The sequence below is a fragment of the Siphateles boraxobius genome, unplaced genomic scaffold, assembly GCF_051911475.1.
Source record: "Siphateles boraxobius isolate OS27281-9 unplaced genomic scaffold, OSU_SipBor_1 47, whole genome shotgun sequence".
Taxonomy (NCBI): Eukaryota; Metazoa; Chordata; class Actinopteri; order Cypriniformes; family Leuciscidae; genus Siphateles; species Siphateles boraxobius.
The window spans coordinates 531,696-552,500 of NW_027509108.1; the positions used below are offsets into that span (position 1 = coordinate 531,696).

A 20,805-nucleotide genomic window follows, 5' to 3' on the forward strand; every position below is an offset into this window, starting at 1 on the left:
CAGCTGCATAATTTATTAATGCCACAATGCATGCTGGGAGATATGGGTGAGTTTTGATTGGTGGTACCCAGCATGCACTGCAGCATAAAGCATTTCATTGATTGTCACCATTGTTGAGAGTCATACGCTGATTTTTTATGTCTAAGTAATAATGTGGAGGAGAAAGTTTAATGTACTAAATGTTTTTAAAATCCTTTATATTATTTGATAACCAACATTGCTCTCTTGCTGTAAAATAAAATGGCTTCTGTAATAAAACAACATTAAAAACACAAGTCCAATATAATCTAAACATTAGACTCTAATTAAGATCAGGGACTCAAGCACTTACATGATGATGACTTGATCAACATCATCAATAAACTGCCAACATCACCTGATCTCATTTTCTCTAAGTTTTTTTTGCCACAATAAATGTGCTTTATAAACACACAATTATAGCAACCAGAGAAATTTTATAATTAAGAGTCAAGGGTCAAGAGTCCGACTAAAGCAAACGCTAACCACCATCATGGTGACTTTAAAATACCACTATTGATTTCATTAAACCGGAAGTGAAATACAGTCAGTCTGGTTAGTAATAAGTGAAGCTGTTAATGCTGTTTGAGTTGTTTACTCCTCTTCTGCTGAGATCTTCACAGATTTAATGTGCTGCCATGCATGTCACATTTTTTTGCGGTGCTTATTCCAGCCAAAATTCAACATCTGTCTGACGTTGGAGCTTGACGCCAAACAAACGTTGGGTTTAGATGTCAACCTGACTTTCATTTTCAACCAAAATATGACGTCTGACTGACGTTGGATTAGTTGGAGTCCAACGTCTTCCTGACGTCACATTGACGTACTGTGCCTGCTGGGAGGAAACAATGCAAAATCGGAGGCACATCCGGCTCTGATACAGCAGCTTTACTAATGTGCTCTCTCCGATGTTATATAGAAAAAGTGCAATTAATGAATGTACTGCACTGCAAAAAATGCTTTTCTTACTTAGCATTTTTTGTCTTGTTGTTTCCAGTCAAAATATCTAAAGAGTATTAAATCAAAATGCATTTACTAAAAAAAAAACTCTGGGTTTATATAAGAAAACCTGCTCCCGACCAGGTTAGGTTCACAGAGTATGTTACCATGGTAACTGACTCTGAGTATAAGTTAACCCTCTTTCAGAAACGGGCTTGACTTACTCTGCTTTCTCGGGTTTGACATACTTTCTATTCTGAAACGTAGAACCCAGAGTTTCCCTCATTTCAGGGTTAACACTTTCTGAAACGGGCCCCAGGCAGCCCGTGTCTGTCGGGCTGCTTCCTGAAGGATACGGCAGCAAACAGTGAGTTGTTGTTGTTGTTGTTGTTGTTGTTGTTGTTGTTGTTGTTGTTGTTGTTGTTGTTGTTGTTGTTGAAAGTCAATTTGATTATAAGCAAATAAGGCAGCTCTGGGCTTTTGTGACGGGATTGTCATTGATAAAATTCACAGAGTATATTTCACAGTTTTATGTTATTGTTGTTGTTGTTTTTGCTGTTGTACTTTAGTTTTAAGTTCATTTGATTAGAAGGAAATAAAGCAGCTTTGGTCTTTTGTTAGTTTTCTTATCTGCACATACAAGATTAAAAACATTTAAAAAGTCAATACCAGAAATAGTATTTTTTACAAATTCATTCAGTTATTATATTGTGTTTTCCTCTAAACAGTTGCTGGATTAAAAAGGATAAAGGTTTTATCTGGAGTTTTCTGGGTCCTGTTTGTGTCATACTAGCAGTAAGCACATTTCTTATTTCTCATGATTTTAGTTTATATTAAAGGGAAAACAAGGTGATTATTTATTATTTTTCTACTTTTTAGTTGAACATGATTCTCTTCATCAACATCATCATCAATCTGAACTCAACTCTCAAAAAACTGAACGCTGAAGTTTCACAGATGAAACAATCCAAGTAACAAACATTATGATTTGAATACACAGCAAAATCCCCAGTGTTAAATTAACACTGAGAGTGTGAATTATATAAACTCTGAGCAGAGTGTTAAATGAACACTGAAGCAGTGTTAAAGTTAATGATATAATTAAGTGAATAATTGAGTGATGATTGAGCATTATTGAAGACACCTGATGTTAACAAGCAGAATCTCTGAAGGAGGAAACCGTTATTTTTAAGTCAGCATTATGGTGATCAGTGTTTGGTTTTTAAAACACTGGCTCAGTTTGTGAATCTTGGTTGCTCCTGGATTCTGGGTTTCTTCGCTAGTGACAGGAAGGAGCTGGAGATCCTCTTCCTGATCTTGAACTCCCAGCAGGGAACCTTCATCTTCCTGGTCTATTGTGTCCTCAATGATGAGGTCAGAGATCACTCAATTTACCACCATATTCCATTCAAAACTGAATATAAAAGAACATTTCAGTTGTTTTCATAAAGTCAACCTACTTTTAGAGAGAAATGTCAGAGACAGTTGTTTAATCTGTTACTATTCTTCCATTTCCTTCCTGTAACTGAATGTTCAAATGAGCCAAAACTATTCAAATTGCAAGTGTCAGAAATGTAGATAGCAACATTGTGACAGCCCAGATCCGGCTCACATCTGGCCCACATGCAGCATGGAATGACTCCCTAGTCAACAGGTGAGTTGATGTGATCAGATCACAGTGACATCACACCATTCTCATACAGCAGGGATGGGCAAACTCGGTCCTGGAGGGCCACAGCTCTGCAGAGTTCAGAAAATGAAATGCAACAATTACAACTGACTTAAAGCCACAGAGCCTGAAATCAACTGCAAATAAAAGAAGACAATAAATCTCTCAAGATCTCAGCAGGTTTTTTTTTTTTTTTTTTTTTTTTTTTGAGAATTAACAGAGGTTTAATAGTTGTTTTATTGAAAATATTTGATCACTGTTATTGTGATCAGTGTTTCCTTTAGTTGGACACCTTGACTTTTATATGTGACTCTGGTCTTTGTAACAGCGTTTATCAAAACATATTTTGCTGCAAAAACAGCAAGAAACAAAGATAATCAGTTGAAACAGTTTTCAGCAAAAGTAGAATTGCACTCTTGAACAAAAGTGGTTATTTATTATCAATAAATTATGTTTATCATAATACTTCCTTGTCAGATGTAAATAACTTTGATCTTTAAACACAAAGAAATTTATTTTTTAGACACATACATCAAGAATCAGCATATGAATCTCAACAATGGTGACATGCTTCATGCCGCAATGCATGCTGGTTTTATACTATGGTGGCTCCCAATAGGCATTGCAGCATGAAGCATGTCACCATTGTTGAGATTCATATGCTGATTCTTGATGTCTACAAAAACAACTCCCCTTTAATGCATTTTAAAAATCAAAATGCAGAATATCTGTGGCAAGAAAGTATTGTTTGTTAAAAGTAATGGATAACAAATTAGCACTTTAGGTTAGTGGTAATATTAGTAATTAAGGTGCTGAAAAAGATTTCACCTGATAATGTTAGTTTCTGGCTTTCTTTACGATTAATTATGTGTTTTAGTACACAGTTGCAATGGTCACAAATTCACATAAAAGCCAAGAGTCAAACTGCCCACCTAAAGGAAACACTGATCACACATAATTTTCATTAAAACATCCACATCTAAACCTCTGTTAATTGTCAAAAAGAATCTTGAGAGATTTATTGTCTTTTATTTCCAGTTGATTTCAGATTTCTGGCTTTAAGTCAGTTATAGTTGTTGTGTTTCATTTTCTGAGAGTGTAAACATGATGTTGAACCAACATCACATTGTAACATTGATTCAATGCCATTACCAGTGATGTTTGGATGAAATCTTTAAAAAAAAAAAATCAACATTAATTGTGGGAGCAAAAGTGATGTTGAGTCAAAAATGTACACATTAACATTAATTTAACATTGTTTCGATGGTTGAAATCAGGGACTCTAATCAAAACACACCTGAACCAGCTCATCAATGTCTTCAGGGTTACTAGAAAGCTACAGACAGGAGAGTTTATCAGGGTTGGAGCTAAACTCTGCAGAGCTGTGGCCCTCCAGGACCGAGTTTGCCCATCGCTAGTCTTGTTGCTGAAAAATCAGGAAAATGAGTTGCTTTGTTGTGTGTTTGTTGCTTTTTTACCCATGTTGAATCAACTTAGCTGAACAAATAAATGGTTAAATAATAATAGTAATAATAATACTTTTGTATTAGTTTAACATTAGGGTTAACTTGGGTTGAATGTTTTACTCTGCGGTGGATTTGCATATGTGATACTGAACATGTAAAGTAGTGAGATGAAACACTGATTATTTCTCTAATCCAAGGTTCCTGCTTTCAACACATTGTCAAATGCCACATTAAAGAGAAATTGTAATTCCAAACCTGTATGATTTTCAAAATTGGCCATGAAGTGGTTCATGTTAAAAATCAGATCACTGACAAAAAATAACTTCATGTTTTACTAGTTTGTTTGGGAAACCTGGTTTAAAATGTGTTCAGAATTTGAGAGATTGGGTTGGTTATATAAAGAAATGTGCTAGAACTATTCATGTATTTCATATTTGCATAATCAGACTCTGTGGACTTATTCAAACTATGACAGAATATTACAATGTAGAAACAATGGATTCATCTATTCACATCGGTCACGGATATTTTACATGCTGAAGTTTGTAATGAAGAGCAGTTTGATGAGATTTTGGTCACTTTGGTCAAACTTGGGCTTTAAACATTGAAGATGAATGAATGTGAAGCTGTGGGCGTCTTTGCAAACCCACTTTTTGAGCACAACTTAAAAAATATGCATTATGGCAAATATGAAGGTCTAAGATGATATCAAGGTCTAAGGATAGAGAATGTTTTAAGAAATATGATCTTTGTATTCATTAATTCGTTTAAATTTGAATGTTAAATTGAATTTTAACAGGAAGGGTCTTCAAAATATGTTTTTTTCCCCTCGTTGGATGAACAGATAACTGTCATATAATCTTCTGACACAAATATTTATGTGTAGTCAGTCTAGTTGGGTGAAGAAACTCATAGCAGGTGAGTCTCTCTTTCCTTAAATGAGAATTAAATGCTTTAGTGTTTCTATCAACCTTTTGCAGTTTTGTCATTAATAGCTGTTTGTGATACTATAGACTACATGTTTCACAGTATTTATGGGAGAAATTTAGTGAAAGCAAATTTAAAGTTCAGTGAAAGCGTTGCTGCTATTAGATTAATGCTCTGCTTTTAACATGGTCGACCGCAGTATTCTGGTCTCCATTATGAAGAGTTGTGTTGGATTATGAGGCACTTTTTTAAAACGCTGATAACAGACCAACATTGAATCAAGATTGAAATTTAACATTGATGAACAATAAGAAATCAATCTTGCTTTATGTACAACTTGATCTTAATTCAATCTTAGATAAATAGAACAAATCTTACTTAATTTCTATGCCGGTGAATCACGTCCGTTTTGACACTTTTTCTATGAGAGACTATGTTTAATTTCGTATAGAAAGTGTGTTAAATTATTAATGCATATTAGCAAAATCCCCAGTGTTAAATTAACACTGCTCAGTGTTTATACAGGTCCTTCTCAAAAAATTAGCAGATTGTGATTGTGAAAGTTTATTATTTTCCATAATGTAATGATAAAAATTAAACTTTCATATATTTTAGATTCATTGCACACCAACTGAAATATTTCAGGTCTTTTATTGTTTTAATACTGATGATTTTGGCATACAGCTCATGAAAACCCAAAATTCCTATCTCAAAAAATTAGCATATCATGAAAAGGTTCTCTAAACGAGCTATTAACCTAATCATCTGAATCAACTAATTAATTATAAACACCTGCAAAAGATTCCTGAGGCTTTTAAAAACACCCAGCCTGTTTCATTACTCAAAACCGCAATCATGGGTAAGACTGCCGACCTGACTGCTGTCCAGAAGGCCATCATTGACACCCTCAAGCAAGAGGGTAAGACACAGAAAGAAATTTCTGAACAAATAGGCTGTTCCCAGAGTGCTGTACCAAGGCACCTCAGTGGGAAGTCTGTGGGAAGGAAAAAGTCTGGCAAAAAACGCTGCACAACGAGAAGAGGTGACCGGACCCTGAGGAAGATTGTGGAGAAGGACCGATTCCAGACCTTGGGGGACCTGCGGAAGCAGTGGACTGAGTCTGGAGTAGAAACATCCAGAGCCACCGTGCACAGGCGTGTGCAGGAAATGGGCTACAGGTGCCGCATTCCCCAGGTCAAGCCACTTTTGAACCAGAAACAGCGGCAGAAGTGCCTGACCTGGGCTACAGAGAAGCAGCACTGGACTGTTGCTCAGTGGTCCAAAGTACTTTTTTCGGATGAAAGCAAATTTTGCATGTCATTCGGAAATCAAGGTACCAGAGTACCAAGGAAATGCCAAAATGCCTGAAGTCCAGTGTCAAGTAGTCAGTGATGGTCTGGGGTGCCATGAGGGGGCGGGGCGGAGCGGGGCAGGGGTGTGATCGGCTTGGAATGCATTTGCACATTGAATTTTGCTACATTCATTGCGGGACATTTAATGAAAATGCAATCGCAAGTGTCTTAACTGTGAGTGTAAATGCAATTAAGAAAAATAACATTTCAATGATCATTTTGCTACAGTTTTTGCTTGAACATTTTAAACAGATCTAATAATTTCTTTAATACATTTTAATTATAATTTTGCAACTTATAAAGCATTAAAATATGTATTCAATTTACATATTAAAACATATGTATGAAATGGCAAATGTAAATTATATAATTGAATTATCATTTTCATTTTGTACCAAGCGTTGCACATGTAATGGGAAAATGTCAATTTAAATACAGAAATGCATTGCCATTTTACATATTGCATTATCATTTTGCATATTACATTTCAAATTGAATATTGCTACACATAAGCTTCCATAGATCTCTCTCCTCATTTCACCGCTTTCTCGCTTTATCACTCATATCTGATGGGAAAAGCGTATTCAAGTATTAGGAATCGCCCACTCAAGTTTTAGCAAACCAGGCGAGAGGTTGTAAAACGCCTAACCGGTTGGGACACGCCGGTTGGGACAATTTCTTGGGACACCTTTTGGGACACGCCCCAAAATTGAGGCACGCCTTTTGTTGCTCTGCAGAGACCTCATTCTCCTTGCAAAACTCAGTGAGTGAGAGAATCGTGCCAAAACTGGAAGCGCAGGAAAAAGAAAGACGCAACTGTACAAATCGGGTTATTTCGGGAACTTTTTCCCAATGCACACAACAAGTCATTTAGACATTTGCAACAGTTTATTTTTTTACACAAAGTTTGATTTTACACAATTCATCTGTTTTGCAGTTCCTGCCTCTGTTGTTTTCGCTTGCAAACTGCTGTTCACAGGCTTTCAGTGCTTTTGGCCGCGTGGAAAAATGAAAATCTGAAGAATACTGATCTTATTTATTTTGCGTTAGCATGAAGCTGAAGCTTCAAAATACATGAATTACACTTACGAATAACAGTTAAATGCTGAAAAAAAAAATCTTACAATTGAAGGGCGATTTACACCTTTACAAATCTTCTCTTGCACATGCAAATTTATTTTACGCTTGCAATCTTATGTACTCTTTCACAAATCTTACCCTGCGCATGCGATTCTTTATGTCATCATTTTACCTTCATAGAAAGCCCCCTCAATGTAGTTAGCATTGATTTAACATTGTCTCAATGGTTGATTGCTATCTGGGACCCTAATCAAACACACCTGAACCAGCTCATCAATGTCTTCAGGACTACTAGAAAGCACAGACAGGAGAGTTTATCAGGGTTGGAGCTAAACTCTGCAGAGCTGTGGCCCTCCAGGACCGAGTTTGCCCATCCCTGATCTAATGTAATCTCGTTGTATCACTGCAATGACAATAAATTATTATTATTAACATCAGGTGTCTTCAATAATGCTCAATCATCACTTAATTAATCACTTAATTATCTCATTAACTTCAACACTGCTTCAGTGTTCATTTTAACACCCTGTAGTTGTACACACATGTACACTGAGGTGTAATTTAACACAGGGGATTTTGTTGTGTATTGAGGGGAAAGTTGTATTTGAATTTGAGGAAGGAAAACAGAGGACTTGGGTTCATATTACCTCATTAGAATGATGGACAGATAACTTCACTATAAGCATCTCAACACAAACTTTTTCTTCAGTCAGTCGTGTTGGGTGAGGATCACTGTATATCAGCTTATATCAGGTAAGATATTCTTTCTGCTCATAATGATCCTCATCATTCTCTTTATGTCTAAATGGTATTGATGTGTGTGTAGTTACAGTTAAAATTGTTTTGTGTGTAGTTAGTTGAGTAATTTGGGCTTTAACCAGGTCAGGACTCTTACTAACATTTCTAAGGATGAAACTAAGGAAGAGCACTTTCAGGCCTGATGTTTTTGGGAAACAGCTTGTGATTCCAAGATTATTTGTGATTCTTAATTTCTAGTAAAACACAAGAGCATTATTTCATCCGACACTAACTCACGACCGTTTTGCCTAAACCCCAGTGACGGGTATGTTTAGGGGCGGGGTCAGGGGTCGGTCATTCGTATGAATTAGCCAATAGTTAACTTGTAGAATAATAATTGATCGAGTTGTTTCATCCTTTATTGCATAATGCTTGACAATAAATGTTTTAAAAGTCTCCATTTTGAACTCTAAAATCAAATGCTGTGGAATGTTTTACATGTGTGTTTGAAAGAAAGATTTTTTTATTTATTTATTTTTGCGTAAATGCAATGGCTAATTTGTTTATTCTCTAACTGTAAAGGAAACTCGTTCTCTAAACTGGTTTGTGAATAAACAAATAACTGAACTGTCAAAACTGACAATGGCTTCCTTTCATAAAGGTGAGTAGGCCTATTCTTGTGTTTAAAGGTTGGCTCTCATTGCCCCAAAAACCTCATGAACTGTGAACGTATGATGGATGTAGTTTTCTCAGACTCAATCCAATACAATATCAGCTGTTTTTATTGACTTTTTCTTCTTGTTTCAGGTTTTATAAAAACTCATCCTCTCATCTCTGTTATTCTGTGTAAGTCTAAACAGTCTGTAAATTGATGTAATGACCAGTGAATCAGATCTTGTTTATCCTTCACTTCACTTCACACAGTAAATTCCCCGGTGTTGAATTACCATCGCTAGGTGTTCATAAGAGAAACACCAGAAGAGTGTTCTAAGAAACAGAAGCTGTGTTAGAGTTAATAAGATAATTAAGTGATTAATTGAGTGATGATTGTTTGATTATTGAAGAAACCTGATGATAACAAGCAGCAGTGGCGCAAAAAGTGGGTATGCGCTATATGCGGCGCCGCATCATGGGGGCGCCAAAGCGATGGTTTAAAAAAAATCGAATTTATATAAGTTATATAAATTTATAAAAAAGTTATACAAGTTATATAAAAGCTATATACATTTTAGAGGACTAACAGGCTAGAGTAGGCGCCGGCGCCCTCATATGATTCCATCATAATTTAGTTTGAGAGAAGGGTAATATCGCGAGCGGGCGCGGGAGCGCTGATTGAGCGGCACTGGAGTGAGTTGTCGTTGAAACTCGAAAAAGATGGATAAAGCAAAAAAGCTGTCGTGGGCTAAAAATAGAAAAAGAAAGAAGGAAATGGAGATGGCAGCTAAATAAGTGGATGGTGAAAGGCAACAGGTAGGATTTAAAGTGTGACGTCTGTGCTTGGAGGAGGCTTGCAAATACTCATGTTAACAGACTAGCGTTTGCTAACACTGGGAAGTAGCAGCCAGATTATGTAGCTAGCTTAGAATATGCAAAACGAGGTTGCTGAGATGAAAAATATAAGGTAGCATAGCATGTACAATAAATTACAAGAATCTGGAAAACAACTAATGCAATATCTCTGGTTTACCATGGAATCATGTATAGATTTGCTACCAAACTTGGATTCTTGCAAATATTAATGTTAACAGACTGGCAAGTGTTTGCTAACTTAATGCAAAATAATATTGCTGGTATCTACATTTAGATTTTGGTTAAACCCTATGGTACCAATCCCATGCATGACATATCTCAATTTGATTTAAGTACGTGGTAAATATAAGGTAGCATACACAATAAATGACTAGAAGATGGAAAACATGACTTATGCCATAAGAGTGGTTTATCATTGAAACAAATAGATTTTGTTTTACCATTAGCTGTTCATGTTAGCTGTGCTGTCAGACATACAAGCTATAGTTACTACATCTGCTGGGTGACATGGAAGCTGTTAGGGTCACATCTCTCTCTCTCTAAAGATCTGTGCTATATATATATATATATATATATATATATATATATATATAATGTGTGTGTGTACATATATACCGTATAATTATTGTAGGCCTACAGTGGCTGTCTGATATACTTTAAAATAAACCTTTATTATTTGAAGCCCATACATGATGATGTCCGGCACACATATTTATAAGTGGGGGGTGGGGGCGCCAAAATGGTTGCTGCATACCCCTCTAACACTGGGTAGTTGCGCCCCTGACAAGCAGAATCACTGAAGGAAAGAGAAACACAAGAACTGACTTCCAGCCACAGCTTAAGATGAAATCAACTGAAAAGACATTAAATCTCTATTACAAACCAGACTGACTTCTTTCTGTCATTAATCTGCAGAAGCTCTTTTTGAGAATTTAGATGGTTTAGATGTTAATGATTTAATGAAAATGATTTTTTTTTTATTGAATCAGTGTTTCTTTTAGTTGTGCAAGCTTTGCTTTTTATATCAGTTTGTGGTTTTTGTAACCGTGTTAACAAAACACATATTTTGATGCAAAGGAAACAATATACAAAAATGATCAAGTGATATAGATTTATCATAAAGACATGTTTGACTAAACTATAACTGACCAAACCTAGTTATTGGTTAATAGATTTTCATCAACAATACTTTCTTGCAACAGTTTGGATATTCAAAATGAACATTTTTAAATACAGTAAGAATTTTTTTAGATGCATCTTAAACATGTTCTTACTGTATATAAAAATCTAAATTCAGAATGTTTGATCTCTGGCAAGTAAGCATTGTTGGTGAAAATCTAATATCAAGTAACCACTTTTGGACAGTGATGACTGTCGGGCAAAATGTAGTGATCTATAGATCATTATAAGCTAGAGCAACATGGCAGTAGTTGTTTACTACATCTAAGCATTTTTTTTATTTAATTTTTTTTATATTGAACCAACTTCATTCCAAGTTAAAGGTATCTCAGTGATAAATAAAACTGTCAGTCAAACAGATAGGCAGGCATAATCGTTCAGTTAAATTGTTTATTCAACAACTTTTCCAATTCAACTGGCAACAAAAACAATAACAAAAACAAAACTATATAAAAACATATATCTATCATTGGCTTGGTATTGAGACAAATTTCACAATTCAATGCGATTTCAATTCACAAGCTTGCAAATCAATTAGATTCGATATCTATTATTTTGTATATATATCAGGTGTACATGGCAAATTTAGGTTAATTAGGGAATTAGGTTAAAATTCCCTTATACAAACACTTTTTATACAAGTTTTAATAATAATAAAGTTACTACTAACTTTACAATTACATTTAAATTTTCCAAAAAGGAATTGGAGTAGAAATATAATTGTCTGCTTTAAATATTGAAGAACATTAAAAATTATAATGAATATAATTTAGTGCATATATTTAGCAAAATGCTCCTCTCTAGAATACATTTTTCTAGTCAGCTAATGAGTTATGGTCCCTGAATATGTTTTCTCTGTAGTAAATGTGACGTTACATGACATTGTTTACCAGCTGTTTTACTGACGTCTATCCGCGGTTGAGACGGATTGAGTGATTTACATGAGACATGATACGGATTTCAGGAAGTCTACTGTATCTTTTAACATTCCTTCATATGTTCATTCATGTTTATTTCGTGCTGTTCTGGTATTAAAGTGGAAATTATCCCTTCACGTGCCGCTTCTCTTGAACTCAGGCGCTCTGTCGCGCCACATTAAACAGCGCCAACATGGTTTATTTTTTGAATTTCGTAATGGACAGAATTTGAAATGTGAGACTGACTTTTTCTTCTGTCGGATACACAGGTCCGTGTAAAGACGTGAATCAGAATCAGTTGTATTTCCGATATGAGCTTCAGAAATGTAGCTTGTGTGAACGCTATCTCAATACTTGAGCAACAAAAGAGTTTCACTATCTGATCTCTTTTCAATTTAGCTTTCTTTGCTACAAATGTTATTGATAAACACAATGTCACAGCAGACAAAAAAGACAAAAGATATAATAAGAGTTAAGAGCACAACTAATGGAATCACTAATCACTGTTATGGTGACTTAAAATTAAACAGAGTTAAACCTCTGTTAATTCTCAATAAGAGCTTCTGTAGAGGTCTGACAGAAATAAAGTCAGTCTGGTTAGTAATAAGTGAAGCTGGTAATGCTGTTTGTGGAGTTGTTTAATCTAGAGTTCTCAACTGGCCTGAAAATTACAACCCGACCCGGCCGGTGGCTTTTAAAGCCCGGACCCGATGTAACCCGACACAACAACATGAATTATCTGCCCGAACCCGGCCCGCGGCCCGACGCCGATTATTATTTTTTTCTCATACACGTATTATCACGACCAGCAGACGGGAATTCAAATCAACCTTTAATGTTCACGTCTGTTAACAATAGCCTACAAACAATACAAACAACTGAAACAAACTTTAAATATATAGATAGGCTATATAGGCTACTAAATATGCCTCAAATAAAAATCTTCTGGACGACCCTGTTTTTTTGCTGTCATATTTCATCAGCACCCTTGCATTTTGAGCATTGCACATAACCTGTAGAATTTCCATCAGAATCCAGCACCACTCCAATCACTTTCCAGACCTCTGATTTTCCCACTCCTGTAGTAGCAATGGTGAATTCACCTGCGGCAAGTTTACTTTTCACCAACTCCATCTTCTTCTCCAGGCTAAAGGCGTGCATAGGGCTGCACGATATTGGCAAAAAATGACATTGCGATTATTTTATTTTTCTGCGATATATATTGCGATATAAAAACAATTTCACCAGATGACTTGAATAGCTCTATTTGGAAAGAGTGAATCATTGTAGAATGACTGGGGTGGTTTTGTCATGGAGTAAATCCGCATAGAAACTAATATTAATAGAATGTTAACTACTGTAGTTAACTAGAGTTTAATAAATGGAGCCTTATTGTAAAGTGTTTCCGATTTGTTATGTCTCTTGAGTTCAGTGTTGGACAGATCAGTTGTTTTAACCATTCATTGAAGTGAATCGGTTCAAAGGAGTCATTAGTTCGCGAATCGGACGTGTCATTAACGGACCACGGCACACGTTGTGTGATCCCGGCAGATTAGGACATCGCACAAGATTTGTGTCAACACAGAAAACATTTCATCACTGGATAGATTTTTTTTATTGTTTATTGAAAGTGTGGTTTATGTCATCTGAATGTGTGGAACACTTTTCAGAGAAGATAAGACAACGTTATTTTAGCACAATTCACAACCAGCGGTAGTTCAGAATAAAGAAAAAAAACTTAGGTTTTCCGACCTTTTACCATCGTGTATTCTCATAGATATTCAGTCAACTCAATTCATTAATATGCGCGCGGGAGGGAGAGAGAGCAAGACAGTTTGAAGACGGTGAGAGTGCGCGCGCGCTTTCTCTCTCTCTGCTCGCCTCGTTTTCTCGGTTAAACAAGCGCAGCAGTCAGTCATCTACATCACTCACCGGTCAAATAAGGCTTTAGCGGGACAAAAATAGCTTTGGTAAGGCTGACAGAAACAGCGCGCAAGTTCCAGTCTTCTTGCACTTGATGTTTAAACTGACAGGACTTGCAAATTGATAAACTCTCACTCTATGATGTTTAAACTTTGCAATTTCCGTGAATCATAAGCGTTATGGGACAGGGAGCTGCTGGCCCGTAGTCTACTGATCATGAATCACGGTTCAACTACGATCCCTATACTTGACATCGCACATCCTGCGATGTGACTATCGTGGATGCGCACATCGCGATATCGATGCTAAAACGATACATCGTGCAGCCCTAGCGTGCACGCAGTGGCGTCAGGTCTGCCCCCCGCGATGCACGTTGCACGCAGTAGCCAGACTTTCTTTACGGTAAACAGCAGCGATGAATAATAAATGTGTTTTTTTTTCACTGAGCGGAAAAGATTAAGCCGGAAGTCCGACCCGACCCCGCGGGTCCCGTCGGGTTTGTCGGGCCGACCCGGCCCATTGAGAACTCTAGTTTAATCCTCCTCTGCTGAGATCTTCACAGATTTAATGTCTTCTTTTCTCTTCAGTTGATTTCGTCTAAGGCTGTGTCTGAAGTTAGTTGTAGTTCTTGTTTCTGCTCGTCTCTTTTTCTATTCTCTTCTTTCCTTCAGTGATTCTGCTTGTTAACAGGCTTATTAAGGTTGAGATGACGCCATATTTAATATGCACAGATTTTGTGGCTCAGCTCAGATAATGTCCAGTTCTGGTTTATTTCTTTGCTCTTGGCTGACATGTGGCATTGCTATGGCCTGCTTGTGGCCCAGATCTGGCAAACAGGAGTGGGCCGCCCAAGGGCCGTCATTCCACGCTGCATGTGGGCCGGATCCGTATTCCACAAGTGCCAGATGTGGGCCGGATCTGGGACGTCAAAATGTTGCTATCTGTGTACAATGTGATTGATTTATCTGCGTAGAGAAGCCACTCAAAACAACAACCACTTCTTGCATTTCATTCTGCTCTTCACATAAAGCTGCTGTTTAACTTCAGAAGATTTGGAATATGACACACAAATTATACTTCATGTAGATACTGTAGTGCTGCAATGGTGCTTTTTTTTTTTGTTAGTTTGAACAGAAAAGGCTTAAGTTTAATTATGTGAAAATTATGTTTAATTATGTGAAAAAGATGGATGAGGATAATAATAATGTCTAGGATAGACAATACATTATTCTGTGAAAGAAAAAGTCATAATGACAGAACTTCCATTTTTGGGTGAACTGTTACTTTAAGTAAAAGCTTATATTTATATATGTTTATTTGACTGTTATTTCATTGTGTCCTCTGTAACATGTTGATTCATTTGTATTTATAATTATTTTTAGATGTCTTAAGACTGTACTTGGCCTTTTCAACTGTCTCACCGGTGACGACTGCAGGTAATGAACACTGAAAAAAAATCATTTTGTCATTTCAACATAGAAAATGTACTTCATGTGGAGACATCTACAATAACTGGTTGAAATGTTGAAATGAAAAAAATATTTAAGATTACCGATTATAACTGATTTCAACCAACCTAAAATAACAAGGTTTTATTGAAGCATAACTGTCTGTACTCTGTAGATATAACCTGATTTCTCCAGAAAGTTAAAATTACTTACCAACTATGATATAATCTTTTTTTGTTTGTTTGTTTGTTTATGATGAGAGTCTTTTCCAACCTTGATGTAAATGCACTCAAAAAATATTTTAATTCATTACCCTCACCTAATGGAGTTGAAGAAATTAACACACAATTTAATTTACATTATTTGTTACACTTCTGTTGGTCCATCCTAATTGTATAATTAATATACTGAAGTTTAATTTTCAAATTGAATAGTGTCATTCATATTCAAACCCAGTGTATATAATGAACTACTCAGTAAAGTGTCAGTATTGAGCAGAAAACACTGAACACAAGCTCTCTTCAGCACAATGAACCACAACATTTAATAACACAAACTCCTAAATGTCCAACATTACTGAACATTAACATAAAAACAATATTTCCCTTTACTGAAAAACACATAGAATAACACTTAATAATATGAAATGAAAATTCTGGATGCACTTGCCCAAAAACAAAACTGAAAATGACTTAAAGGGTAACTAAACCCTAAACCAACTTTTTTTAGTTAATGATCTGTAAGACTGGGGCTTTATTGTTGCTGTTCGTTGATTCAAGTAATTTTTTTGACATTTGGGTATAAAGTGTTTTAATTCTACAATATATGGTGTAAAAACGTCTGAGTGCTGCCCTCTTCAGGTTGAACGGTGAACTACTACTGTTGAATTTTCCTATTGGATGTTTGCGGTGGTTCGTGACGTAAGCAGCCACCAGTTAACCACACCCTTGCCTATAGAGTAGGTGCACGCCCCCCTCCGCCCCTCCCCCTATTGCGCAATACAGGGAAGTGTCGGATTGCCGACACGAGCGGGTAGAACGACAGGACCAGTCCGCCTCAACTCGAGCCAGTGCGGGCTCCTCGTCCGTGACAGGCAGGTCTTCTGCATCGGCTGCAGAAGCGGCAGCAGCCGCGTCCTGTTCCTCCATCAGCCAAATCAGAAGATCTGCCTGTCACGGACGAGGAGCCCGCACTGGCTCAAGTTGAGGCGGACTGGTCCTGTCGTTCTACCCGCTCGTGTCGGCAATCCGACTGAAATATCCAGCTCTAGATTGGCAGTACTGCTGGCACCAATAAGTTGAGGAAGCTCAGGAGGAACTATTGTTGTTACTATTGTATTGTTGAACTTTTAATGTTAACATAATTATTTTTGTTGATATCATTATTGAAATAAATGGTGTAGCAAATCAGCTCAATTAAATAATCAATAATAATTGGTTATAATTGATTATAAATATCTGGATCAGTTAATGATTAATTTGAGGTAGCTAAATTAACATTACAATCAATTAAGCAGTTCGTCCAACGAACTCTTTTGATTATTCATTTATTCTAAGAAAAGGGTATCTTTCATTTCCACAGAAAAATAAGCCTTTCCTAGCATGTACAGCGCTTAGAGCATGTAACAGGGTCAAGATTGTAAATTAAACTTTGTATCCACGCAGGGAATCAGAACCAAATACATATTGTGGACAAGTTTTATTAACAAAAACATGAAAACGTAATTGACATACAAACAATTACACATTCATAAGTGCATTCAAAGGGAGATGGTTAAAGTGACAGAATGAAACCGGAAGTAGGAAATGGAACAGATCCATTTAACTATGAAAAGAACCATCAATATTATCATTTTCAAAGCACCTTCTTCAATTGATACCTACATGACTTGGTAGTGGACACAATTCTTGAAGTTGTTGAAAATTGATGTCGTTGACGGTTCCGTGAGTGTCAAATGTTGAAGTTGCAATCGTTTTCTTCTCCATTGGATTAAGAAGATGATGAACTTGCATGGGTAGTTCGACTCTGTTCTGGTTGGAGGTTTTCTCTCTCTCCATGAGCACATGGCTGAGCACATGCAGATTGTGTGACCTGCCGGCCCTGGGCTGGAGAGGCCATGCAGGCAACCAAGGAGTGAGGAAGTCGGCGTAGTTGGTTGCCCATTCAGTGATGGTAAAGTGGTAGTTTTCTTCTGAGTTGAAATGAAGAAAATACAGTCTGACTCTGTTAGGAGAGTGAAGGAATAGCAGGCTGTGGTCACAGCCTGCCGGGGCCCATGGGACCCGGTGGGGGTCCCCCCAGACATCAACCAGCAGTCGAGAAGCAGGAGCAAGAGAAAGCTGATCTTGTGATCAGTGATTTTTAACATGAAGATGTCACACCCTCTGGGGGTCTATGAGCCAATAAGAAATGTTTCCTTTGGAGGGAAAATTTTACGACTCTTTGTGTTCAGGCAGCACATTTGAATCTGTAATTTCATTGGGTGTTTAAGAAAATCTTCAAGATTCTTATAATACCAAGCGCCACAAAGTTAGCAAAATGTAATGTAAATTAACAAATGGGAAACGAAGATGGGAGTCTATAGAAACCAAACGTGCCTCACATATGATTCTGTTTAACCATAGTATGCAAAGTCTGAAACATTAACCCATTAGTTTACAAGAAAACATAGGCCAAAACAACATCAGAAGGAAAATACATGTTTATACATTTCTCAAGTGGTTATAATATATATATATATATATATATATATATATATATGATTAACAGGGCTTAAATCTCCTTCTCAGTAAGATTTAAGTAAGAGTCACATCTCTCAGGAATTCAAGGGTCGTAAAATTCTTATCATTGTAACCGGACATGGGACCCGGGGCAGTCATGGCCTAATGGTAGCAGAGTTGGACTGGTGACCCAAAGGTTGCTGGTTCAATTCCAGTACCGGCAGGAATATGACTGAGGTGTCCTTGAGCAAGGCACCTAACCCCCAATCGCTCCCCGGGCGCCACTCAAGGCTGCCCGCTGCTCCGGGTGTGTGTATCCACGTTTGCAGTGTGTGTGTGTTCACTACTCACTACTCTGCTCCTAATGTGTGTGCACTTACTTGGATGGGTTAAATGCAGAGGTCAAATTCCAAGTATCGGTTACCATACTTGGCCATCACGTGTCACTTTCACTTTCACTTTCACACTGAGTTCTGCCAGTGGTGTTAGTTTCAGGGGAAGTCGGCCACATGTCTTAGTTGGGAGAGTGAGTTTGCCGGACTATTCATTAAATATGAATAATTTGTGTGTGATTGGTCCAGACGCTACAATGGTTCACATTTACGTTGTTTTCCTTATTAGTGTTTTATTCCACGTGTATGTTAGATAAATTTGGACGACCAACATTCCATCAGTGGAACTAACGTTACTAACCTACTGTTACCTTACATGATAATAGATAAAAATATGTAGGCATGACCATTATTTTTTTATTCTTATTTTGCAAATCCAAATTGCATTACAGTGTTCGGGCTGAACAGTCAACCTAAAAAGAAACGAGGATTAATTCAATAATGATTTCGGCAACAAACTAGATTTTTTTTTTTTTTTTTCTGTGAAATGAATTTCAAACTCTGGCGGCTTGTAGACGGTATAGTGCTTTCTCTGAATCTGATAGGCCGATACCTCCTCAGCGTTGTTCTGGATTAGTGGGAGTGGCTTGCGGAGCTGTGCTATGTGGTGCATTGTGGGAGTTGTGGTTTTCAGTACAAATGCACCCTAAAGTTACTTTCTGTTTTTACTCGGTCAAGAAGGCACCAAATTCGAAAATTTTATTATATTTCGACTACATATGACACACTTTCAATAAAGATGAATGTTCCCACGGGTGAAATGCTCCTTAAAAAAATTTTTTTAAATGTTTTTTTGTTTTGTTGTATAATTGTATTATTAACTTTTTAATTAGGTTCAACAATTTAATGAATCTGAATAAAAAAAATTAAAACCAATGTAATAAAATAAACACACTTTTATTTGAAGTAACACACACAAATTGGACAGGAAATAGGCCTATATTAAAATATTACATATTAATATGAATATCTTATTCTTCATTCAGGTCTGAACAGAATCAGATTTAACAGATTTATTTTTTGACCAATTATCAAAATAGAGTAGTAGAGCACACACACAGCGGAGAGCACAGAGCACACACACACACACACACACAGCGGAGAGCACAGCACACAGCGGAGAGCACAGCGCGCGCACACACACACAGCGGAGAGCACACACATACACAGCGGAGAGCACAGCGCGCGCACACACACACAGCGGAGAGCACACACATACACAGCGGAGAGCACAGCGCGCGCACACACGCACACAGGCTCGTTGGTGTTTTAATCCCCCAACCGAGCCTTCAAGGCAGCGCTGCATGGAAGGCACTCCCCGCCCCCTACCGCGTTTCAGCCAATCGCAACAATGGTGCTCGCATTTAACTTCGAGAACCAACGAGCGATCGATCTTGACTCCACTCAACCTGGTACAGTAAGTTGCATAGAGCAATATTATAAGATCTGAATTCATAATGAAACGTTTTATTATTTAAAAAAAAATACTATACTTTGAAATATAGCCAACACTACCTGCTAGGGATTTTCTTTGCCGCCGGCCGGACTATCAGCTATCTAGCTAACTGTAAACAGATTGGCAATGGTAGAGTTGCTGCAATTGGCTGAAACTGTAGGGGGCGGGGAGCACCTTTCATGCAGCGCTGCCTTGAAAACACCAACAGGCGGAGAGCGCACACACACACAGCGGAGAGCACGCACGCACACACACACACAGCGGAGAGCACACAGCGGAGAGCGCACACACACACACACACACACAGCGGAGAGCACACACACACACACACACACACAGCGGAGAGCACACACACACACACACACAGCGGAGAGCACACACACATACACACAGCGGAGAGCACACACACACACACACACAGCGGAGAGCACACACACACACACACACAGCGGAGAGCACACACACACACACACACAGCGGAGAGCACACACACACACACACACAGCGGAGAGCACACACACACACACACACAGCGGAGAGCACACACACACACACACACACAGCGGAGAGCACACACACACACAGCGGAGAGCACACACACACACAGCGGAGAGCACACACACACACAGCGGAGAGCACACACACACACAGCGGAGAGCACACACACACACACACACAGCGGAGAGCACACACACACAGCGGAGAGCACACACACACACACAGCGGAGAGCACACACACAGCGGAGAGCACACACACACACACAGCGGAGAGCACACACACACACACACACACACAGCGGAGAGCACACACACACACACAGCGGAGAGCGCACACACACACACACACAGCGGAGAGCACACACACACACACACAGCGGAGAGCACACACACACACACACACACAGCGGAGACCACACACACACACACACAGCGGAGACCACACACACACACACACAGCGGAGAGCGCACACACACACACACACACACACACATACACACAGCGGAGAGCGCACACACACACACAGCGGAGAGCGCACACACACACACACAC

The 20,805-nt window shown here is 38.0% G+C and overlaps 1 protein-coding gene and 1 long non-coding RNA gene across 2 annotated transcripts in view; both read left to right on the forward strand.

The window, feature by feature from the left end:
• Positions 1-1,281: 1,281 nt before the first annotated feature.
• Positions 1,282-1,929, forward strand: LOC143710394 (uncharacterized). Its single transcript, XR_013194537.1, has 3 exons — positions 1,282-1,324; positions 1,686-1,752; positions 1,837-1,929. It is a non-coding gene; the product is annotated as an uncharacterized LOC143710394 (long non-coding RNA).
• Positions 1,930-19,649: 17,720 nt separating this feature from the next.
• LOC143710483 (adhesion G protein-coupled receptor E2-like) overlaps positions 19,650-20,805 on the forward strand; it is a 47,366-nt gene continuing 46,210 nt past the window's right edge. The window contains exon 1 of the mRNA XM_077201429.1: positions 19,650-19,710. Within this exon, the coding sequence (XP_077057544.1) occupies positions 19,650-19,710 (61 nt within the window). The remainder of the gene's footprint in view (positions 19,711-20,805) is intronic.